Consider the following 25,151-nt stretch of genomic DNA (forward strand, 5'->3'; position numbering starts at 1 on the left):
TAGTTCACGTGACTTGTATTTTCCTTTAATTCTTGAAAAAGTAGAAGTGGCAGTAATAAAAATAGACATCGATAAACCCATTCCACGTGGATGGCCTTTTGTAGACAATAGAAAGGAGACCTGCATTATATTTAAGTGACACTGCACTGAGCTTTGCCAATTAGCTTGTCACCTGTCTCACTCACAGTGCATCTTCAGTCACCATACCAGGCCTTCAAGCTGTCACTGTGAGGACTCTTGGACGGAAGGTGAATTGGGTTCCATGTTGTACAATTAATTGTGGGTTGTGTTTCTTTGCATCATGTTGAGTTAATTTTAGATTCTGGGGATCCTGGTAGGAAGTCACGAGGATTGATGACGGCTGTGATAACCAGGAGTAAAAAAAACACATTTTTGTTCTTTACACACAGCTATTTTGAACTGGAGAGCAGTGGTCTGAGGGATGAGATTCGCTATCACTATGTACACAATGGGAGGCCCCGGACAGAGGCACTTCCGTACCGCCTGGCTGATGGGCAGTGGCACAAGGTTGCACTGTCGGTCAGCGCCTCCCATCTCCTGCTCCACATCGACTGCAACAGGTATGTCTTGGCCTTTCTTCTGTGATTGTGTCCTTGAAATTGAGCAATGGGGAAGGGAAAAAACCAATCACCTCCAAGCCTTGCTGGGGAATAAAAAAAGGGACCCTAGGAGTCATTTAACATACCAAATGGGCCACTGCTGCTGCTGCTACGTCACTTCAGTCGTGTCCAACTCTGTGCGACCCCATAGACAGCAGCCCACCAGGCTCCCCTGTCCCTGGGATTCTCCAGGCAAGAACACTGGAGTGGGTTGCCATTTCCTTCTCCAATGCATGAAAGTGAAAAGTGAAAGTGAAGTCGCACAGTCATGTCTGACTCTTCGTGACCCCATGGACTGCAGCCCACCAGGCTCCTCCATGCATGGGATTTTCCAGGCAAGAGTACTGAGGTGTCCCGGAATGACCAACTGTAATATGCTAAGAAAACAGTTCATTAAAATGAAACCATATGCAGTGATTAGGAAGAAATGTATGAAAGGTTGATTACAGATGCGGGACTATTAAGTACACCTCGGTGTCCTCTAGGTACCGGCTGGATTTCTGTGGAGCTGTGATTACAGTTAACTGTGATGTATTGTTGTTGAGTCCGTTCCACTTGGAAGCGAATGAGCTGGTCTACCTTCAAATGAATCTGAGAAGCCGGAGCTACTGGAGTGGCTAATTCTATTTCACTTCATCAAGCACAGCTTTGCTTAAATATTTTTTCCAAATGGAAAGGGGCTGTTCTTAAAGGGGCTGTTCTTGGAATCTTTTGGGATTGATGCCATTTATCCTATGCAGAGGGATGAGCCTTCCAGTTTATCAGAGGGTGGCAGGACTACTTTGAAGATGGGGGTATAAGGGGCAAGAAGAGGAAGGGAGAGTTTCATAGGATGCTGTGGGTTGGGGTGGGAAGGAGATATCCTCCTCTATGTCTGTCCCTAGGGGGAGGTTTACGGCCAGCTGAAGCAAGGACGCTATTGATCTCTCTTGGTTCACATGTGTCTGGACAGCTGGATGATGGTGGTGAAGGGGGATATTTTCCTTTCTCCAGAACCCACTGAAAGTCTATGAACAGTGATCTGAGTCCTTTTATAGAGAATCTTTTGTGATGCAGAATAGCCATGAATGGTTGGTCTTTATTAATATTACTGCCAAAGTTAAATGATTGTTTGGCCACAGGACTTGTTCTTTTAGGCCCTGGAAAAAGTACAGACATGTTGAGTACAGCCTCCATTCTGACTGCATTTCCGATGACGGGATACTTCAGTGCGCTTGCTACTCCGGCTCTGCAGTCTCTCTCAGGAGAGGACCTGGAAAGGCCGAGAACAGAAGCTAGTGTCAGGTTTAAGGGAAGTTCCACCATCTTGAAGTGAGTCTTGGTCTAGCTTGATCTATCTATTTAAAGTGCTTTCTGAATTTTCTGGAGAATTGTGGCTTCAACTAGATGTAATGTGTGCCTGGATGACATTTCCATAGAAACAGGTAGCTCCTTTTTACCTTGGGCTGGGCAGCTTGGATGAAGCCAGCTCTCAGCCACTCGTTCCATTCCTATCTTCAAGAACTCACTGGCTCTTTCAATTCTCTAGAACTAAGTGGCCTGTCAGGTAGCATTTCTGTTTCACCCTACCCACCACCCATATGTTGCTCAAATGGGAGACAAGAAGGGTCCTGTGCATCCTTCTATACCACAGGTAAGAAAGAAACGTTGAAGGCCTAGTTCAGTACTTCCCAACTGAAACATCCTGGAGACACTGCTGTTTTCTTGTTCTGCAATTATTTGCTTCCTCTTTGTGTAAGTTTTATCTTTTATTTCCCAATAGTCTTCTCTCTAGAGAAGGGGAAAGAGAGGGTGGGTAGTTTGTGCTAATTGAAGGTTCCCTGCCTTTACAAATGCTCTGGTCCCTATGAAATTGTCTCCTGTGCCATCCTCAGACACTTGTTAGCTGTGTGAATTTGGACACATTAATTCCTTTGCATCCCAATGTAATTTGTAAACCGGGACTGTTAGTACTATATGTACTGTTACACATATTCACACATGGGAAAGTTAAGTAAGACAATTTGCATAAAGTGCTTTGGGTGGTGCTTGGCCTTTGGCACCCAGTACCTGGTGGTGGTGGTGGTTGTTACAGTTATTATTATTTATTCTGCACACCTGTGGTGACCCAGTGTCTCCAGACTTTGATTTGTCATGTATTCTGGCCTCTCTGCCATGAGACTAGGGAGAGAACAGGAGAGCTGGAACCCGCAGTATGCTTTAGGGTCAGCCGCCTTTATACAGAATGGATTTGAGCAGGTTCTAAATACTAGTCCCCTTCTCTGGTGGTTTGTTTTTTTATACTTTCATTCATAGCATAACTTATTTTCCTTTATTTAAGATCTTGGAGGGAAAACAAAGTTGGTGCCAATTAATGATTCATGGACCCAGGACAAATGAGGTTTTTAGATAGGTTAGGGAAAGAGAAGCTGGGAATGACTGGGCCAGGGGATAGGTCAATTTTGATTTTGGTGTAGGAAAAGTCTAGAAACAATTATAAAACCTGACTACACTTAAGAATTATGGATAACCAGGGGCTATCTCTGACCAGGTGAATCAGATTCCCTGAGTTTGGAACTATATTCTTCATAAACTTTCTGGGTAGTTCTTACACAAGCAGGTTAGCCTTGGTGCATGGGCTGGCATTTGAAAACCACTGGTTTAAATAGAGGGAGTGCTTGCGGTTTCCCCAAATGTGGGAAACTTGACTGCATAATTTGTGGTAGTGGGGAACTGCATTTGTGCTTTCCCTTGAGAAAAAAAAAAAAAAAAAAAAAGGAAAGAGGGAGCAGCAACTGGAGAATAGCCTGGGCTGCAATAAATAAGTGAGGGACCCTGGAAGTCCAAGTACCCAAAAAGCACAGCCTCAGTGAGGAGGAGGAAAAGTTTAAGGTGAGGATAGTGTCTAGTATGTGGAACAAACTTTTCTTCTTCAAAAGTTTCTTCCTAGCCAGCACTGGCTGATTTTTAAAATGGCAGAACCTCTGGGCTATTTATCAAGATGCTGGTCTACTATGTCTTATCTAGGCCACCCTTACAGAGAGTGAATTTCAGAAAGGCTGATTTTTTATTCTCTAAGCTATGCATTTCATACCGGTGTGAGATTCTTCCTTTTTGATTCCTTTTGCCCTTAAAGTTATGCTTCCTTATTTTTCTCAACCTGTCACCTGCTAGAGCTGTGCTGGCTAGAAGATAAATGGTGATGCAATAGATAACATTTTGGGGTGTTGACTATGCTAGTGACTGTGCTAAGTACTTTACATATATTAATTTATCACTCTGGCTCTTTTTCTCATCTAAAAGTGATGGAACTGAGGTTACATTCTATTTTTGTAACCCTCTGATGCTAAGAGGCAGCTCTAGGAATTGGACCTGAGTCTGACGTCTGTGTGTCTGCTCTAACCACTAGGCTCTTCAGCTCAACATGAGGGACTGTTGGTACTGGACTTAGAACATGATGGAAGAAAAGAGCCAGACTCAGTGTGAGCAGTTTGTTCTTTACTTCTAGCATTTTCCTGTCATGCATCTTACATTGCTGATCTTTGGGGTTGGGGGGCAGGATGTGGAATCTTACACAACCCATTGGTTTGGCACAAGGAAAGGGACTTCCGTCTACTGGGCATCTACCATAGGCCAGGTAACGTGCTAGGTGTGATAGGTGTAGTAGTCCTTGGGGCAGCCGTATGGTATGGAGGCAATTTCATTAGACGGATTGTACAGATTTGGAGGTAGAAAGGCTCCAAGATGGTAAGGAACTTAGTTCCAATCACATAACAACCATGGAGCTAAAACTCTGAACCAGGACATAATTCCCCAACCTTTGCCTGCCTACCTCTGTTCTCCACCTCTGAAATTCATGTCCTTTCCAAGATAAAGTCATAACCATGCTAGGAAGTCTTCCCAGGAGAGAGAAGCTACAAAAATGTCAGGAATCCTAAAAATACTGAAATCAGAGTGAGAAGATTTCCAGGCAGTTCCATTGTTCTGAGGAATTGGAAAGTGGCAGAAATTTCTCCTTTTCTTAGAATTGAGAAACAGAACCTTTTCAGACCTAATTACACAAATTGTCACAAGAAAAGTGACTGCTATTTCAGTTGGTAATCTAACACTTTCTGCCTGTTACTGAGACACACTTTTTTCCTGCTTCAGCTGTTCAGCTGGGCCTACTTAGAAACTCCCAAAGTGTGGGTAGCAGATTACCTGAAGCTAGAAACATTAAAGGAACCACTCAGTTGGGTGGCCAGCCTGATTATCTCCACTGCCTTAGGTTTTTCTTTTGCTTCCTTTGTATTAAGAGTTGCCAACAAAGCTGAGAAGGAGGCCTGAACTCACATTCCTCCGATTACCCTACTCCATTCTCGGCTCACCCTGCAGCCTGTTCCAGTCACTCAAAGCCCACAATCCCCTGACATCTGGGATCCAGTGCATAAGGGTTCTTTTACCACAAAAGGGATTTTCTTTCCTTCTCTTTATTTGGTAACTTGTAATTTTCAGTCAATCTATCCAATTAAAGTACTGGGCACACTGTCTCTGCCGGGCCATGGGGATACAACGAAATAGGAGTTCTTGACATCAGGAAGTCCTTGGCTTATTCATTCAGTCCTTTTGAATTCTGAAGCCACCAGGGACCCCCACAGTGACTGGCCCCGATCCTTGGATATTAGAAGAATTGTGGACTCTCATGCAAGCCTGTGAGCAGGCTGTTTAAACACTAATGATAGCAGCTAAGCAGAGAGAAAACTGAAAATAGTCACTCCCAGCATCTTGGTCTTGAAATGACAGTGGAGGAATGGACTCAAAAGTGTTTTCCATTCAAATGGTACATGCATCCAGGCTTCAGCAGGAACTTTCTGCAATACACAGGTCTCCTCACTCCAATCCCACCTCCTCTTGCTTCACCACTGGAACAATTTCTCTCTTACCCAGTCCCATTGAAATGGAACTCTGAACTCGCACCTCATTTGTTCAAGCTTGTGCAAGTGGGCATAGTGCCCGTACATAAATACACACACCTGCAGCCTGGTTGTCACTCTGACAGAGTTAACTCAGTGATTGTAGTCTAAACAGCAAACATATTTAGATTTTACCTCTAAAGCTTGGTATTGATTCACTGCAGAGCACTTTCGGCTTTTCTATACAATTGATTTTGAAGAACTTGCAGACCCAGAAAAATAAACTTACTGTAAATCACTGAACAAGTCAGTAATTCAAAGTTTCTGTCAAATATTTCAGAATAACTTCACGATATGAGCATTTCTTTATATCTCTAGGTTTTTCATAATGAAATATGGTGATATGGCATCTTTTTTCCAGAGAGCTACTAAAGTATTTACAAGCATGTTGTTAAACTGAACATCCCTTAACGTAGTTAAGCCATGTATAATGTACTACAATGACTTTTTGACAAACATTTGCAGTAGAGTAAAGGAGAAATTAAGAGATGACTATCAAAGACCACCACTTCCAAAAGAGCTAGGCCAAGATTCTCAATCTCCTGTTTCCTGCACTGATGTATTATTTACTTCACAAACAGGAACACATGCACACAACTCATCAAAATTAAAACTGAGAATGTAGTATATGCCTGATGTCCAGCTAACCTAGCAGCACCCAATCTTCTATCCCAAGAGAAGTGATAAGCAAGGAAAGAATATAGGATATAACCCATGTGTAATTAAATTAACAGTAAAAGACAACAGTGTTGCAAAGAGCTGACTCATTTGAAAAGACCCTGATGCTGGGAGAGATTGAGGGCAGGAGGAGAAGGGGACGACAGAGGATGAGATGGCTGGATGGCATCACCGACTCAATGGACATAAATTTGGGTAAACTCCAGAAGTTGGTGTTGGACAGGGAGGCCTGGCATGCTGCTGTTCATGGTGTTGCAAAAAGTAAAACACGATTGAGTGACTGAACTGAACTGAACAGGCAACAGTACAAGGAATGTTGTAAGGCAGTACCTGATGTTGTAAGGCAGTACCTGATGGATTGCTGGTTTCTTAGTAGAGACCATCAGGTCTGGGAGACCACAGAAGGAAGAGTTCCTGGTGACATGGAGTAGCTTCTCAGTTTCTTACCATCCCAAGTAAAAATGCATGACACTCTTGGCAGCTTTACAGTTTTGCCACTGTGATTTGATTCTGTGTAAGTTACATGAGAATCCGATTTGGAATGAGGTTCCTCTTGTGAGCATGACAAAGCCAGTCAGAGTGCCAGTGATAAAAGACTGTGTATTAGTGAGTGGATCAAGTTGGCAGTGAGAGACAGCCTGCAGGAAGAGACAGAGAAGGAAATATGACAGAGGGGATGACAGGGAAGGAAGAGCTGTTCTTATATGACCAGGCACATGTTATCTGGTTTATCCTAAACCTGTAATGAATGCTGGACCTCTGTCTTGGTTTTGCCACTTATAAAATGTGACTTAATGTGCAATGATGGAGTGTGAAATCAGGAAATCTGTGTCTTAGACTCTTTGAAGATTCCTCCTGTCCTCTCATCTCCAATCCTTCTTCTCTGTCAGAATCTGTGCTTATATCTGTAAAATGGGAGTAATAGTAATTCTTCTACCATATACTGGTTGTAGGAATATAGCAAGAGAGTGTGTGCAAAATCCTTAGAAAATTTCAAGCTACTCTATGAACACACAGCATCATGAAGTACTATAAACATTTGCCATCATGTAGCAAAGATGTTTCAGTGTCATACTGGAAATGAAAGCAATTTAATTAAATCTTCACTTATACAAAAAGTGAAGATTTTTTGTGTGAAGATCCGTGTCTCATGGAGGAGAACCTAGTGCATAATGTGAATCCATGGTGCAGTGTAGGGTTTGAGGTCCATCAGGTCCCTAAAATTATTCTAACTGCCAAATCCTAGGCATGGTTCTCCAATAGTTTGTCTTTTAGTTCCATGGTTGGTAGTACAACACAATCATAAATGATTTTTATGCCAACAGAGTCCCTGTAAAAGTAAGTAACTGCAGAGTCTCTTAAAAATATATATAACTGAGGCTGAATGGGAAGGAGAACATCCCCTCCAAAGTGATACGATGTTTCCTTGATCCTGGCAGGGCTTTGAGAATGTGGCATGGCCCCTTTTCTTTTTACTTCTGTGAGAGAGGAGATGCAAAGATTTACTTCCCCCATTCTCAAACCATGAGCCAAAATGATCACAGCTTTTAGGAGGAGATGTACAGGTGCAGTTTTACGGAATGAGAAAACCACTGTCTTATAATTTCCTGGCTTTCCTAAACATAATAGATACTATTTGCATCTCTACTTTGAAAATCTGGCTTTTTATCACAAACGCATTCTGAACTAAAAACTAGAGCTACCAGAAAGTGTTAAATTTGTATGACCCTGGGAAATTCATTTACTGTCCCTGGGTCTTAGCTGCTAGAAATAAAATGAAGGGCTAGGACTAGATTTCTGAATCTCCTTCCACCTCTACTCTTCCAGGCATATCTCATTACAATACTTAGAGTATGCATTTTTTTTTTTTTTTTTTTTTGCCTTCAGGACCCTGGAGAGCAACCGAGCTCGCCATCGTCACAGGGCTGCTTCTGCGGTAGACCAGCAGGCAGCTTGCAGTCATCTAAACTGATTTGTGTGTTCACAGTGCGGCATGCTGCTGGTGAAGAAAGGCTGCTTACCCTAGATACCCAGTCTTTTTTTTCCAACCCTCCCCCTCCCCCACCTTCTCTTGCCTTCCTTCTTGCTAGAGTAGATGCTGAATATGCAATTTTGGATATGGGGATCCAACCAGTTCATTCTGAAGGAGATCAGCCCTGGGATTTCTTTGGAAGGAATAATGCTAAAGCTGAAACTCCAGTACTTTGGCCTCCTCATGCGAAGAGCTGACTCATTGGAAAAGACTCTGACGCTGGGAGGGATTGGGGGCAGGAGGAGAAGGGGACAACAGAGGATGAGATGGCTGGATGGCATCACTGACTCGATGGATGTGAGTCTCGGTGAACTCCGGGAGTTAGTGATGGACAGGGAGGCCTGGCGTTCTGCAATTCATGGGTTCGCAAAGAGTCAGACACGACTGAGCGACTGAACTGAACTGAAGGAATGTTGACATCTTATTCTCTCCACCTTGTGCTCTTTATTTCTTTCAGACATCTTCTGATCCAGACATGTGACAGTGGACAGCATTTTTGGGGGTATATAGGCTATCCTGGCTGTGGAGGCCTGGTAGCTTGGTAACCTACAAGATAAAGCAGTGTAGTGTAGCCAGAGGATGATGGATAGTTGTACTGTTAAAAAAAAAACAAAAAAACAAAAAACAAAAACACACATCCTCTGAATACCGAAGGGAAAAAAGCCTTCATTGCTGCCAAACCATAGGCACTTAAATAATGGGAGATAATGAATCTAAAGGTCTAGGTAGCCAATGTAATACATTCCAAATTGTAGATTATTCAACAAAGTTAAAGGTCTTCCCTGGTGGCTCAGTTGGTAAAGAATCTGCCTGGAATGCAGGAGACCCGGGTTCAATCCCTGGGTTGGGAAGGTTCCCTGGAGAAGGAAATGGCAATCCACTCTAGTATTCTTTCCTGAAGAATTCCATGGACAGAAGAGCCTGTTGGGCTACAGTCCATGGGGTCACACAGAGTTGGACATGGCTGAGTGACTAACACTTTCATTTTCAGCTTAGTAGAAAGTGGCTGCTTAATTGTTAAGGCGCTCAGACATGACCGTGTTGGATGTCTCATTCTGGCTGAGACCCACACACTTGTATTCACGCTTTGTACCCTGCAGCTTGTTTATTCCAACCTCGTTAGGTGTATTCCAAGCTTAACTCTGCCCAATCTTCTAATGCCATCAGTAGCAAACTCATTTCTTATTTTGTCTTTTCAAAAATCTTTGTCTTTTTTCTGTTGTTGCCTGGTGGGTTTAAATATGCTTTTGGTCAACAGTGGCCTCAGTGGCAGAGAGGTAGAAGGTTAAAGGATTAACTGAAGTGGATGATGAGAGAGTGGCCTGCATTTCCCCATCTATCTGCATTCTTGGGCTTTCAGAATTACAAATGGAAAGGACTAAAAAGAAATACAATCGAATCTTCTCTTTATCTGGTGGCTTGTTGGCTACCTGAGGCCATGAGTAGATTAACAGGAAGGTGCATTATTGCATACACTGGACCTAAGATATATTAAAATAGAAGGGAAAATAAGACTTCATTTTCAACTTAGTGATTTCATCTATATGCCTTCAGACACCTCTTGAGTTGTGATTTAATGCATGGACATGGGTTTACACAGGATGAATGGAAGGGGGGAAATAGGCTGCAGGAGATATAATGTGTTTTGGTAGGAGAAAATATCAAAGCTTGCATCTTTATTGTTACAGTTCTACTCTGTCCTTGATGATGGATACATATGGTTATTCCTTAAAAAGGAAAGCAGCGAGAGAAAATAAAAACTCAAACCAGAATAATATATATGATGGAACTCAATTTCTTAAAAAATGTACATTTACATATTAGGTGTCTCTGTTCCTTTTCTGCTTCACTTGTTGGAAAGGAACACTGGGGAATAAAAAATGCATGAGCCATGAGGACTTTTTAATTGAAAAAGAAAAAGAATTCCAAATACTACATTAGTTTTCTAGTTAGAGCAGGGGTACTGATGTTGTCATTGAAAAGAACTGATTTTCTATAGTACTGGAAGGAAATTCATCTATCTCTCTGGGAACTTTAATTAAATTAATGTTATAAATAATAGCAGCCAGAGTGGCTGGATGCAAGGATTTATAGCTGAACCTGTTCGGCTGCTTTTCTTGTAGGGGGTATGGTGGAGATGGGGCGTGGAGATGAGGAGGCTTGGAAGGAAAAGGTTCTTGTGAATGTTTTTCCCTGCTCTAACCCCTTTAATTCAATTAACTCTCGCCCCTCAGCTCATCCCTCTTAACTTCTTGTGAGTATGTCTCCAGTAAGAGCTACAGAGCCCCTCAGCCAGCTGGTTAATGTGTCTGGGCCTTCACCTGAGGGTTTTCCTGGGCAGTTAGAGTGGAAATAATTTCCCTTTTCTGTAAAGGGTCTGTGTGATGCCATCTCTAACTCTTTCTCAGGGAGGTCCTGCTGCATCTTTAGTCACTAGTCTGTCGGTCTGAGGGTATCACTTTCCTGACATCAAATTTTACACATAGGAACTTACAGGCTTGGAGTTGGAGGTCTCAGTGGGCTTCTTTGGGATACTCAGAATGTCTATATTACCCAGAAGGGAATTTGATTTCCAGGAGAGGTAAACAGCTATAGTTCATCCTGGTGTGTCCCCAGCACAGCTCATTCAGTTACTCAGTGTTCTCCAGGTTGGTGCTGTCTTTGAAGCACAAGCAAGGAGGGAGCTGAGGAATCTATGATTTCAATTTCTTGAATTCCTTGACATTTTGGCCTCAGAGACCCAGCACCATGCTGGGAAATACTCAGACTTTTTGCTCAGTCATTGTTGAGTTGAAGGTTAATGTTTTGGACTTAAAAAAAATACGTGATCTATATATTCCCTTGACTTTTTTTTTTTTTTTTTTTTTGGTAAAAGCACTCTGAGGTGGATGTTCTTGCATCTTATAGATGGAGACTTTGGAGGTACTGAGGATAGACATGACTTGTCAAGGAGCTCATAGTTAGTCAGTGACAAATGGAAGCCAGAGTCCAGAGGTCTTTCCTTATTACTTTTTCAGAGAGATTATTTTATTCTTTACAAATCCCCTCCACTTTCTTCCCTCTTCTCTTCCTCCATCTTTTTTAACACCCCCATGTGACAACATATAACTTCTAACTTCTCATGGAATAAGTACAATTTATCCTGCTTATTTTTTTGGGCTCCAAAATCACTGCAGATGGTGATTGCAGCCATGAAATTAAAAGACACTTACTCCTTGGAAGAAAAGTTATGACCAACCTAGATAGCATATTGAAAAGCAGAGACAGTACTTTGCCAACAAAGGTTCATCTAGTCAAGGCTATGGTTTTTCCAGTGGTCATGTATGGATGCAAGAGTTGGACTGTGAAGAAAGCTGAGCACCAAAGTATTGATGCTTTTGAACTGTGGCATTGGAGAAGACTCTTGAGAGTCCTTGGACTTCAAGGAGATCCAACCAGTCCATTCTGAAGATCAGCCCTGGGTGTTCTTTGGAAGGAATGATGCTAAAGCTGAAACTCCAGTCCTTGGGCCACCTCATGCGAAGAGTTGACTCATTGGAAAAGACTCTGATGCTGGGAGGGATTGGGGGCAGGAGGAGAAGGGAACGACAGAGGATGAGATGGCTGGAGGGCATCACTGACTCAATGGACGTGAGTTTGAGTGAACTTCGGGAGTTGGTGATGGACAGGCAGGCCTGGTGTGCTGCGCTTCATGGGGTTGCAAAGAGTTGGACACGACTGAGTAAATGAACTGACTGATCCTGCTTATAAACTGAAACCAGCAAAGTCCAAATTCCATGTACTACTTTCTCAGACTGTGGAGGCTGATTACCTCCAAGGACCTTGTTGGGCCAAAATTTACCTTGTTATAAATTCCAACCACTGTTGGTCTTTGGACTCTATAGATAATTTCACATCACCTTTTTAGATTTAAAGACTCTCCCTTCCTGGAATCTAGTATTGATAGACAGGTTCATGACTTCAATCCCACAGAGATAATATGGGATCAGGGCTTCGAATGACCCATCATCCCTATATGATTTGTATGCTTTGCATGTGTCTCCATACTGATGTACAATGGCCAAGGACCTAATCTTAAATCATGACTGACCGCATGAGCCATTTGGCCATTTCTTCAAATGTGAAATAGAAGCATTATCCTAGTCTCCAGTGTTACATGGGTGGTTTTACACTGTTCCGATATAAATTTTGATATTCACTATTTCAAGGTGATAAACTCTCTGTGTTCTTTAAGGTGACTTTGCAATCACAAGGTCTCATTAGAAACTACTGGTGGTGAAATAAAGGGTTGGGCGGTGGCTGACCCCTACTTAGGAGGGCATTTGTTGTTATTGCTTCTTTTATCGGTATCTAATTAGATATGTACTAGAGCCTGCAGGAGCTAATAAGAGCAAGGCCTAGGAAGTGAGTGAGCACACTGAATTGTGAGTCTTTTTCACAGGCAGCAATCTTTCATGGACATTAGGGCAATACATAAAGACTTCACACTGTAAACCAGATCACATATTCCCTTCCCACTCCAGCACCCACAGAAGCTCATTTAATGGCCTCCTATAAGCTTAAGGCTAAAGGTCACTATCCTTAATATAGCTTAAAATTTTTTTTTTGCATAGTCTAGCCCATGTTTCCTTCTTCAATTTCTTTTTACACTACATTCTTTTAGTTCTTTAATTACCATATTCTTTGAAGCCTCAGGATTTCTGTATATGCCATTTCTTGAAAATCAAGTTCATGTCTACTTACCCTTAATTTTCAGGACAAGAGAAAGAAGTTTCTTGTGTTTTACTATTCCATCATAAACTGTTTCTCTGCAGAGTGGTTTTTGATCATTTGATTGATGTCTGTCCTTCTCACAGGCTGCAGACCCCCCTCGAGAGCTCACCCTTGCATCACCAGTGTATATCGTAGAGCTGTCCCATAATAGGTGTTGTAAATTTCAATGTGATTTGTAAATATCAGGCCTGGGGAAAGACGAAGATAAAGTTACCCTGGCATTTCTGCTTTGAACTTCTGTGGATTCTTTTCTGGAGGAAGGCAGTTAATCTGTAGAAGACTTCTGGTGATTTCCTGGTCTGATTCACAGCACAGGGTGAGCTGTGCCCCACTTGCAAGTTGAACTTACATGTCTCCTATGTCTGCAGGAGCTCTGGCAGGCACGGGAGAGTAGAGGTAACTTACCCATGGGGCACAAACATAAACTGATCACTGATAGGATGAAGGGGAATGTGCCCTCTCTGTTGGAGAGAAAACACAGTTGGGTACCCTTGTCTGGTCTGTGGACATATCAGCATCATCCAATTCTGTGGGTCTGTTTCTTCAAACTATAGCCGAAGCTCACAATAGGATCTCCCATCAAGCCCATTCAGTAAGCCCTTTGGGCAGGATTCCATGAGAGTCCCAGGCTGTTTTGGTATAGCCTTATTGTGAAATTCAATGGATACATTTTTTCTTTAATTTTCTTAAATTATGTATGATTCACATATTACACAAAATTAAAAACAAAAAGTATAACAAAAAGAAATGTGGGAACACAATTCCAAGCAGTAATTGTGGAGTTTGGGGTGAAAATTCTTGCAGTATAGGTTCATTTTATATAATGAAATAACTAATAAATTTATTAAAAGCCTGTCCCATATAAGTGAGATAATATGTAACAAAATACTGGATAACTTATAAAAAAATGAAAATACAAACTGTTCCAAACCATGTGATACCAATCACCCTGTCCCTAACTCCTTTGCACAGAAGTCATCATTATTACCAGTTTTATTTCTCTTCTCTAAAACTTTTCTTTGCATATGCAAACATGTTGTTTTCAATAGTAAGACAGCACTGTATGTATTTATCTTTAATTTGCTTTTTCATTCAATAGAGTAAAGCCTGATGCACCACTGGTGTGTAGCAGGAACATACTTAAGAAGAATGAGTGCTGTAGATTAGTCTGGGCAGCTCTGTCCCTTGGCAGTGTGAGGAACGGTATTTACCTGCATGCTCTGCTGCTGCTGCTGTCTCTTCAGTCGTGTCCGACTCGGTGCAACCCCAGAGACGGCAGCCCACCAGGCTCCCCCGTCCCTGGGATTCTCCAGGCAAGAACACTGGAGTGGGTTTCCATTTCCTTCTCCAATGCATGAAAGTGAAAAGTGAAAGGGAAGTTGCTCAGTCGTGTCCGACTCTTCGTGACCCCATGGACTGCAGCCTACCAGGCTCCTCCATGCATGGGATTTTCCAGGCAAGAGTACTGGAGTGGGGTGCCATTGCCTTCTCCAAACCTGCATGCTCTAGCCTCATGCTTTGGGCTGTTATCTATGTCTCTGGCCTGACATGTGCAGCAGTGACATAGCAACAGGGCAGGAAGCCAGGCACCCCTGGCCTTGGATCAGCGTGGCCTGTCTCATTTGTGTAGCTAGGTGAGACTGTGACAATTAGCCTCTGCTGAGATGGGAGTTACAGGATCAAAGTGGGTGTGTGATGCGAGTCAGATGTTCTGAGCACAGGCATGTTGCTGAAGCTTGTTTTGTGTGGCTGAAGTGGAACTGGTGCTGGCCAGGCTCAGGTGTCAGGTGAACACAATGAGAGAATGTTGTTTCATGGTTAAGAGCACAAGCTTTTGGAGTTGGCTAGCTCTGGGTATCAGCTCTGGCTTTGTCACTCCTGTGGGATCCTTGGAAAGTAACAACTCTTAAGTCCCAATCATGATAAGGTTGATATAATGCCTCCCTCACTGGGTTAGTGGAATTAAGTGTGCCTGTGCACATGAATCAGATGAGACATTCCTGTTTGCAAATAACAGGACTTCCTGGTGGAGCTAGTGGTAAAGAAGGAGCCTGCCAATGCAGGAGACATAAGAAACATGGGTTCAATCCCTGAGTTGGGTAGATCCCCTGGAAGAGGGCATGGGAACCCACTCCAGTATTCTTGTCTGGAGAATCCCATGAACGGAGGAGCCTGGCTGGCTACAGTCCATAGGCTCACACAGAGTCAGACACGACTAAAGTGACTTAGCACGCATATAAGGATATATAATGTTTGTTTAAGCAAAACGTTTAGATGAGGCAGTAACTGAGATGAGTTGGTGCTCAGACATGTCATCAGGGGCCAATGCAGTCCGTTTTTATCCATCTACTCCATCATCCTTGCCAGGGAGAAGTGTCTTGAGACAGTGACAAAGGGGAAAGAGGTTACCATGATTGTCTTAGACCAGCCATCCTTCCTTTCATGGTGCTGGCCCATTGCTCTCTCAGTAAAACTGAGATACTTTGGAGAGAGATGGGGAAATGGCTGTTTTATAGGCTGTCAGCAGTGTTGCCTCTGTGTATCAATAGTTTATCACCAGGGCTGTTGCTGCTGCTGCTGCTAAGTTGCTTCAGTTGTGTCTGACTCTGTGCGACCCCATCCCTAGGATTCTCCAGGCAAGAACACTGGAGTGGGTTGCCATTTCCTTCTCCAATGCATGAAAGTGAAAAGTGAAAGTGAAGTCGCTCAGTCGTGTCCGACTCTTAGCGACCCCATGGACTGCAGCCTACCGGGCTCCTCCGTCAATGGGATTTTCCAGGCAAGAGTACTGGAGTGGGGTGCCATTGCCTTCAAATTGTTCAATAAATGCTGCTGTGATGCTGCTGATGCTTGGTTCCATAATGATAATGGTTTCCCACATCTGGGCAGAACCGACATGAACAGGAGGACAGATACAAGGAGATAATAGGAGTAGCTGGTTAACCAGGAATCATTTATATATATGGATGATCCTGCCGTCAGGGAATCTTCAAGGCCATGCTCTAACAGGAGATAGGATATGAGTCCATCCGAGAGGCTGGCCTGGCTTCTGTCTCCAGAGCCCATGAAAGCTGTAGGCTGGGTAGCTCCTGTTACATATTTACTTTGGGAAACCTGGCCTCTGTCTGTTGCTGCTGCGCTCTCGGGCCCTTTAAACACAGCTGCCCTTTCCACAAGAAGTTCCGTGCAGGTGCATCTGAGCTGGTTCCTTATGGCAGCTTTTTCCCAGGCCTGTCTTCCCTCTTACTCTTACCTCACATTCTCATCCCTCATCTTCTTGGCCTGCCTATCCCTGACTTTTGATGCCTGCTGCTTTACATGATCAGTTTGGCAACTTATTTGGATTTCTTCTCTGTTGACTGACCTCAGAATGTCACAGTTCCCCTGACTGCTAATCGCCAGCATCCTCCCTGGCAGGACAGCCCTTTCTGCATTCCATACTTGGGTTTTCTGATTTCTTGATGTTGACTCCTTCCCATAGCTTGATCTTCTCTTTTCTGCTATATTTAACTACAAGTAGGATCCAGGCCCACTTGGATTGGGAAGGAGGAGGGGGTTGTTGCTTACTCTCTGGAGTTAGAGTGGTGCAGCAATGGACTCGACGTCTACAGGTGGGTTCAAGGCTTCACCTGAAGGCAACCTGGATTCCCTTCAGTGGAGAAGAGCATTGTGACAACCTTGAGCATATCACAGAGCTGTTCAACATACACATTATGTGACCAAGCCTTGCCCTAAATCTCATCCTTGCAAAGTATCACGTGAAAAAGGTGACTGTATATTTGCAGCATAGGGCATCCTGGGGGCTGACCCAGATGTTGCCTGCATCAGAAGTGACTGCTTTGGTGTTGGCTCCAGTAGCCCCGCAAGGGGGAGGTAACCTGGGATGGTGGAAGAAGCCTTGGGGTCTGGACTGGCTATCTTCCATCTGCCTCTCCAGAAACATCTCTCCCCTCTCTGCTCCACTCTGTCTCCTAGCAGGCTGACCTCTGTGGACTGCATCTGGGAACTCTGTTGCCATCTCGATTTCTTTTTGAATTTCATCAGCAGAAAGAATAGGCTGGAAGTCAGATGGAGGGAGGTGAGGCTTTCTACTCTCCTAGCTGTTTCTCTATGGGGTCACATTGGACTGGGTCCCCTTTTGACTGAAAGCCACAGGTCCTATCAAGCAACCCTTTTCGAGTTCCTGTCCCCTTTATGCCTCGAAAGGCAAGAGCTCCTGAACCCCGTTCTGTATTTACATTCTCTCTGGTACCATCTCTTGTGGTTTATCTACTCCCTGCTTGTCCTGAAAATAACCCCTTTAATTGATTGTCTTTTCAAATGACCAAATCTTAGTAGGGTGACTGTTTCCCACCAGGATCCTTACTGTTACAGGTTCAAAGTTGGAAATGTCAGATCACTCTCTGACTTGACTGCTTCCTAGCTGTGGGTCCTTGCACAAGTTTCTTAACCTTTTTGAGTCCTAGGTTTCTCATCAATAAAAGCAGGGTAGTAAGAATAATTGCTTCTGTCTATTTCTCCGAGGAGGAACACACAGCGTGAAAATGTCATGTAGACTGTAATGTGCCACGCATGGGGCTGGGGACAAAGGGTGCGGTTCTTGTTGTCTCTGTGATTTGCCAGGAGCTTTAAGTGGAAACCGGGGGAAGCTGAAGGCTTTGAGGATGGAGCGCATAGGTCTCTGAGAGGGCTGTGTATGCCCACCCGTGTCTCCTGCACGGTTAATGAGAAGCACAGCTGATGGAGGACGAGACCCCACAGATTATCCTTCAAAGCCAAGCCCACAGGACCTCCTCTTCCATTCACCTCAGCCCACAGGTCCAGCTCATGTGGAATACAGATGAGATCCCCTCCAATTACAGATACATTATCAACTGGTGACATTAGCCTCTGCTCAAATGGATTCTCTGATAAGGCCTTTGGAAAAATATAATCACATGGTTGGAAAAGAGGAAATTGTCAAATGGTGCTGAGAGAGATGAAAAGGCCGATCTCTGGGCTTTTGTTTTTCACTATTCAGAGAGCACAATATTGCAGGAGTAAATCCTGTTATTTGTGTCTGGGGTAATCTGACACTGGCTGCTAAAAAGAAATGGCAGTGGTATTTATATTGGAAATTGCTTTGGACGGCGCGTACCTGAACTTCAAGAGGGCTGTGGTGCTGCCTCGGGCTGATCATTCTTGATTATGTCAATCATCTCATCCTCTTTTATTGCCTCCGAAGGACTTTCACTATGTGAAATTGTCTTGATCATTTACCTGTTTACAATGTTACTGTGTCTCATTCTCCCCGAGCCATACCCCTTACCCCTGATTGTTATTGTTCAGTCATCAAGTTGTGTCCGACTCTTTGCGACCTCATGGACTGCAGCACTCCAGGCTTCTCTGTCCCTCACCATCTCCCAGAGTTTGCCCAAGTTCATGTCCATCGAATTGATGATGCCACCCAACCATCTCATCCTCTGACGCCCTCTTCTCCTCCTGCCCTCAATCTTTGCAGCATCAGGGTCTTTTCCAATGAGTCAGCTGTACACATTAGGTGGCTAAAGTATTGGAGCTTGGGCCTTCCAGCATCAGCCCTTCCGAAGAGTATTCAGGGTTGATTTCCTTTAGGATTGACTGGTTTGATCTCCTTGCAGTCCAAGGGACTCTCAAGGGTCTTCTCCAGCTCTGCAGTTTGAAAACATAAATTCTTCAGCACTCAGCCTTCTTTATGGTCCAGCTCTCATATCTGTACATGACTATTGGAAAGACCATAGACTTGACTATACGGACTTATGTCAGCAAAGTGGTGTGCTTTTTAACACACTGTATAATTTTCTAATTTCATGGCTGCAGTTACTGTCCTCAGTGATTTTAGAGCCCAGGAAGAGGAAATCTATCACTGCTTCCACTTTTTCCCCTTCTATGTATCAAGAAGTGATGGGACCAGATGCCATGGTCATATTTTTTTTTTTTTTTTTTTTAAGTTTAGCTCAGGGCTGGTGCCCTGGGATGACCCAGAGGGATAGGATGGGGAGGGGTGGTGGGAGGGGGGTTCAGGATAGGGAACTCATGTAAACCCATGGCTGATTCATATCAATGTATGGCAAAAACCACTACAATATTGTAAAGTAATTAGCCTCCAACTAAAATAAATAAGTTAAAAAAAATAAAGTTGAGTTTTTTAAGCTGACTTTTTCACTGTTCTCCTTCATCCTCATCAAGAGGCTCTTTAGTTTCAATTCACTTTCTGCCATTAGAGTGGTATCATCTGCATATCTGAGTTGTTGATATTTCTCCCATCAATCATGATTCCAGCTTGTAACTCATCCAGCCTGGCATTTCACATGATGTGCTTTGCATATAAGTTAAATAAACAGGGTGACAATAAACAGCCTTGTCATACTTCTTTTTCAATCCTGTCAGTCAGTTGTTCCATACAGTGTTCTAACTGCTGCTTCTAGACCCACATACAGGTTTCTCAGGAGACAGGTAGGATGGTCTGGTATTCCTATCTCTTTAAGAGTTTTCCATAGTTTGTTGTGATCCACACAGTCAAAGGCTTTATCATAGTCAATGAAGCAAAAGTAGATGTTTTTCTGGAATTCCCTCACTTTCTCTATGATCCAGTAAGTGTTGGCAATTAACTTGAACATCTGAAAGTTTTTGGTTCATGTAATGCTGAATCCTCCTAGCTTGGAGGATTTTGAGCATAACCTAACTAGCATGGGAGAGGAGTGCTATTGGCTGGTGGTTTGAACATTCTTTAGTGCTGCCCTTCTTGGGAATTGTGATGAGGATTGGCCTTTTCCAGTCTTGTGGTCACTGCTGGGTTTTCCAAATTTGCTGATGTATTGAGTGAAGTTCTTTAAGAGCATCATCTTTTAGGGTTTGAAGTAGCTCTGCTGGAATTCCATCACTCCACTAGCTTTACTGCAGTAGCGCTTCCTAAGGCCAGTTGACTTCACACTCCAGGATGTCTGGCTCTGAGTGAGTGATCACACCATCGTGGTTATTCAGGCCATTAAGATCTTTTTTGTACAGTTCTTCTGTGTAGTCTTTCCATCTCTTCTGCTTCTTTTAGGTCTTTACCATTTCTTTATTGTGCCTGCCTTTGGATGAAATATTTCTTTGATATTTCCAATTTTCTTGAAGAGATCTCTAGTCTTACCTTTCTGTTGTTTTCCTCTGTTTCTTTACATTGATCATTGAAGGAGGCCTTCTTGTCTCTGCTTGCTATTCTCTGGAACTCTGTCTTTAGTTGGGTTTACCTTTCCTTTCTCCCTTGCTCTTTGCCTCTCTTCTTAGCTCAGCTATTTGTAAAGCCTCCTCAGACAACCACTTTGCTTTCTTGCATTTCTTTTTCTTTGGGATGGTTTTGTTTGCTGCTTCCTGTACAATATTATGGACCTCTGTTCATAGTTCTTCAGGTACTCCATTTACTAGGTCGAATCCCTTGAATCAATTTGTCACCTTCTTTGTATATTCATAAGGGATTTGATTTAAGTCGTACCTGACTAGCCTAGTGATTTTCCCCAATTTCTTTTAGTTTAAGCCAGAGTTTTGCTATGAGGAGCTCAGGATCTTATTTTTGCTGCCTGCATACAGCTTCTTTATCTTTGGCTGTGAAGAATATAATCTATCTGATTTCAACATTGACCATTTGGTGATGCCCATGTGTAAAGTCATCTCTTGTGTTGTTGCAAAAGGGTGTTTGCTATGACCATTGCATTCTCTGGGCAGAATTCTTTTAGCTTTTACCCTGCTTCATTTTGTACTCCAAGGCCAAACTTGCCTGTTACTCCATTTCTGGGGGAAGAAGATAATAAATGGCCCTATATCATGGATTTAATTGAACTAATACATAGAATGCATATAGGTTTATGGGTGGTACATAGTAAGTGCACAATTATTTTTAATAACAGTTATAACAAAGTGGAAGGAGAGAAGGAAAATGCTATGAAATAAAATTCAGTGAATCCTAGCCAGTAGATGAGATTTGGATTCCAACTCTGGTACACAGCTATGTGATCCAGAGGAAGGACTCCCCTTCTCTGGGCAGCATGCAAAATGAAGAGCTTGAACTTGATGGTCTCTGTGTTTCTCAGACTGTGATTATGTTCCTGCTGCGGCTGCTGCTAAGTCGCTTCAGTCGTGTCCGACTCTGTGCGACCCCATAGACGGCAGCCCACCAGGCTCCCCCGTCCCTGGGATTTTCCAGGCAAGAATACTGGAGTGGGTTGCCATTTCCTTCTCCAATGCATGAAAGTGAAAAGTGAAAGTGAAGTCGCTCAGTCATGTCCAACTCTTAGTGACCCCATGGACTGCAGCCTACCAGGCTCCTCCATCCATGGGATTTTCCAGGCAAGAGTACTGGAGTGGGGTGCCATTGCCTTCTCCGGATTATGTTCCTAGAGCTGGGCTTGAAGGATACACAGTATTTTTATTTTAGCCCCTGATGGCTCAGATGATGAAGAATCTTCCTACAGAGTGGGAGACCCAGGTTTGATCCCTGAATCAGGAAGATCCTCTGGAGAAGGGAATGGCTACCCACTCTAGTATTTTTTGCCTGAAGAATTCCATGCACAGAGGAGCTTGGCAGGCTACAGTCCATGGGGCCACAAAGAGTTGGACATGACTGAGTGACTTACACTTTTGCTTCCTGGTGTGCAGAGGGGAGTGATACCTTTCCTTCCCATCTCATTAAAATTACAAGATTGAGACATAGCATGATCTAAAATTCACAGCAAGGTGACCTCTTTTCTGCTTCTCCCTTGTTATCACTTCCAGCTTTCTTTCCTACTTTTTTTGTTCCAACCATACCTGAGAAGTTGATTTTACTGGAACATTTACACACATGCCTACCTCAGGACCTCTTTACTGTCTGCTCTGCCTGAATTTTTAAAAAATATATTCCTATATAGTTCCTTAATGTAGTCAAATGATTTCTCATCAGTGAAACTATTGAATGTAATAGAAACTCTCCCACCACATTGTTTTCCACCTCATTACTGTTTTCATCTTGGCATTTATCACTTTGCATGTTTATTTGCTTACTATGTATTTGTACCTCCCCCTCCCCTTTCCCCAAAGGTCAGCAGTTTTTCTGACATCTGTATCTTCACTGTGGACAGTGCTTATATGATATGTTGGTTGCTTTGTATATTACGTTACTCACTGTTAAGCCCTTTACCTCAAATATGCAAGTGGTACAAAACCAAATTGAACTGAAAACAACAACAAAAAAATGAAGCAGATGGCAATGATTCTCTGATCCACCAAGTGGTTGAGCACTGGCGTCACTTGTGCAGATGGGCATTCTCCACAAGAATATGTTGGAGATTTTCTGCAGTAGGCACATAGCAGGGATGTCTTTCGGCCTATTAGGGAGTGCTGCTGGGTCTCTTCTCTTGACTAGTGTTTTGGAGTCTGTCCTATAAAGTGGGTGGGATGGACTGGAGGGCATAGGTGAGGAAGAAGACTGAGGGCCACCACCCTGTGAGCAGCTACTACAAGGCCCCATGATTTATGATCATTTTACTTCAATGTCACATAAAACCTAGGAGGCATCTATTACCTCTTCATTTTACAGATAGACTGAATGACTGTCAAACTCTCTGAGCTCCAAAGAGTTAGAGCTGGACATGATGGCACAGAAGTCTCATTGGTGGGAAGGAAAGGTGAGGCATAAGAAAGTAGCTCTAGGGTTCTCTTCAGATATTACATTCTTACACACAGGCTATTTTCAAAATATGTTCAGAACATTTAGTTTTAAGTGTATTTGGTCCCTGACTTAGGATGGTTTGACTTGCAATTTTTTTTAACTTTATGATGGTGTGTAAGTGATATGCATTCAGTGGAAGTCATACTTGGAATTTTGAATTTTGACTTTTTGGCAGACTGTCAGTACATGGTTTGATACCCTATTGTGGTGCTGGGCAGTGGCAGTGGGCCACAGCTCCCTGTGCACCACGCGATCATGATGGTAAACAGCTGATACACTTACAACCATTCTGTACCCATATAATCGTTCTGTTTTTCACTCTAAGTACTGCTGCTGCTGCTGCTAAGTCGCTTCAGTCATGTCCAACTCTGTGCGACCCCATAGACGGCAGCCCACCAGGCTCCCCTGTCAAAGTACAGTATTTAATAAATTACATGAGATGTTCAACACTTTAATGTAAAACAGGTTTCTATTAGATGATTTTGCCTGACTGTTGGCTAATGTAAGTGTTCTAAGCACTTAATGTAGGCTAGGCTAAGTTGTGATGCTTGGTAGGGTAGGTGTATTTTATATATTTTTGACTTAAGATATTTGAAACCTAATGGTAGGACTATCAGGAAGCAAACCAATCACAATTGAGCACGATTTAAACCTTTCAAAAAAGCATTAGTCAAGCTCCTTTTCATTTGAGCCAGCATAATACTACAGGGCATGAGGATTAAATATATATTATGTCCTTGAAGAAGCTTACAGTCTTATTTGACACATAAAACAACAGATGGACTAGTCGATTGTAATACACAATAGTATTCAATGCAATGCAGAGCTGTATCAACTGTTCTTTAAGTGCTACTGCAATTCAGAAGACAGGATAATCTGTACCCTCAGTTCCGCATTTATTGAGTATGCCTTATGTGTTAGGTCCAATAGTGCTTACTGGGGATAAAGATATGATGATGATAAGAATAAGAGTATTAAATACTTGATGTATGCTAAGCAGTGTTCTAAGCACTCTAAATATGTTAATTTTTACAAGAACCTTTTAAGGTAGGTACTATTATTATCCACATTTTTTTTTTTTCAGATAAGAAAACTAGAATACAGTGGTGAAGTTACTTATATGGTCAGGGTTATGCTGCTAGTATGCAGCACAGTCATGTTACGAATGCAATTAATGTAGTTAAGAGTAAAGTCATAACTACGTATACTGAAGAAAAGCTACAAGTTCTAAGTATCCCAGGGTGGAGTTGGAAAGGTAAATTGATTCTTACAACAGTGTGGTAGGTTCTACCATAGTGTAGTAAGGGATGCTATAAGAATACAGAGATGTGCTATTAATCTGACTTGTGGGAGAGGCTTACAGAGAGGATATAGAAACGTTTCCCTCTTGTCTGGTTGCTCCAGGTAGTTGCCTAAATCTGAATCTCTCCACATTCTTTCCAAAAATACTTAAAGGTCAACAAGTAGAACAAATAAATGTATGCATACTCACATTGTTAGCATAAATGGAGGCAGAAAGTTCCATAAACTACAATGTACCCAAAAATAAGACTACAAAATGAACATAAAATAGCAGAATCTTATATACAAAACTATTAAAAATGAGAAAATATGTCAGCTGATACAAATCCTTAAAAAAAAGTATCAAAAACTGTAATATAATATGCTTGAGTCAATTACCCTTTAACAAAATTTTAGAGATATGAAACCCACTTTTAATCAGAAATTCACCAGTTTAGAGTAGAAATATATAAAACTCAGGAGTATATAGAGCATGAATGACAATGGAAGAAAGAAATGACATTATTATTTTAGAAATAAAGACTAAATTACGAGAACTCCAACAGAATAAATTCAAACAAAAGAACTATAAGGGACATTAAAAAAAGACATTAAAATAAGAAAATGAATATTAAATAAAAATGCTGTGGAAGAAAATGGTCAACATAGAAAATAGATAAAGATAGCCCAACATATATATAATTGAAGTATCTGAAGAATAAAAATGAAATAATTTAATAGAACTAATATTTAAAATGACAATGCAACATATGCAAAATAATCTTGAAAAAGGACTCAGTTGGAGGACTCAGTTTCCAATTTGAAAACTTACTATATAACTTAGAATCATCAAAACAGTGTGGTATTGGTATGGGATAGACATATGGACCAGTGGAATAGAATAGAAAATCCATAGAGGTTCTCACCTATGTTATCAGTTGACATCTTTCAAAAAAGGGGTACCAATGCCCTTCAGTGGAAAATACAGTTTTTCAAGAAATGTACTGTAAAAACTGAATATCTACTTGGAAAAATGAAGTTGTACTCTTGCCTTCTGCCACATATAAAGATTAACTAAAAATGACTTCAATGTAGGAGGCAAAACTATAAAACTCTTATAAGAAAGAATA

At 42.3% G+C, this 25,151-nt stretch overlaps 1 protein-coding gene and 1 non-coding gene across 3 annotated transcripts in view; both read left to right on the forward strand.

Moving 5' to 3' along the window:
- The window catches only part of NELL1 (neural EGFL like 1), a 1,034,994-nt gene that overhangs the window by 183,154 nt on the left and 826,689 nt on the right, over positions 1-25,151 (forward strand). The window contains exons 1-2 of one of the 2 annotated variants that reach the window (XM_055581357.1): positions 451-581; positions 1,742-1,931. In XM_055581357.1, the coding sequence (XP_055437332.1) occupies positions 461-581; positions 1,742-1,931 (311 nt within the window). In that variant the 5' untranslated portion in view covers positions 451-460. Of the gene's footprint in view, positions 1-410; positions 582-1,741; positions 1,932-25,151 lie in introns of those variants that run through there. The other variant, XM_055581358.1, reaches the window with a different exon arrangement.
- On the forward strand, positions 9,041-9,112 carry TRNAS-GGA (transfer RNA serine (anticodon GGA)). The gene has a single exon. It is a non-coding gene; the product is annotated as a tRNA-Ser (tRNA).

This window comes from Bubalus kerabau, chromosome 5 (assembly GCF_029407905.1).
Source record: "Bubalus kerabau isolate K-KA32 ecotype Philippines breed swamp buffalo chromosome 5, PCC_UOA_SB_1v2, whole genome shotgun sequence".
NCBI classification, from domain to species: domain Eukaryota; kingdom Metazoa; phylum Chordata; class Mammalia; order Artiodactyla; family Bovidae; genus Bubalus; species Bubalus kerabau.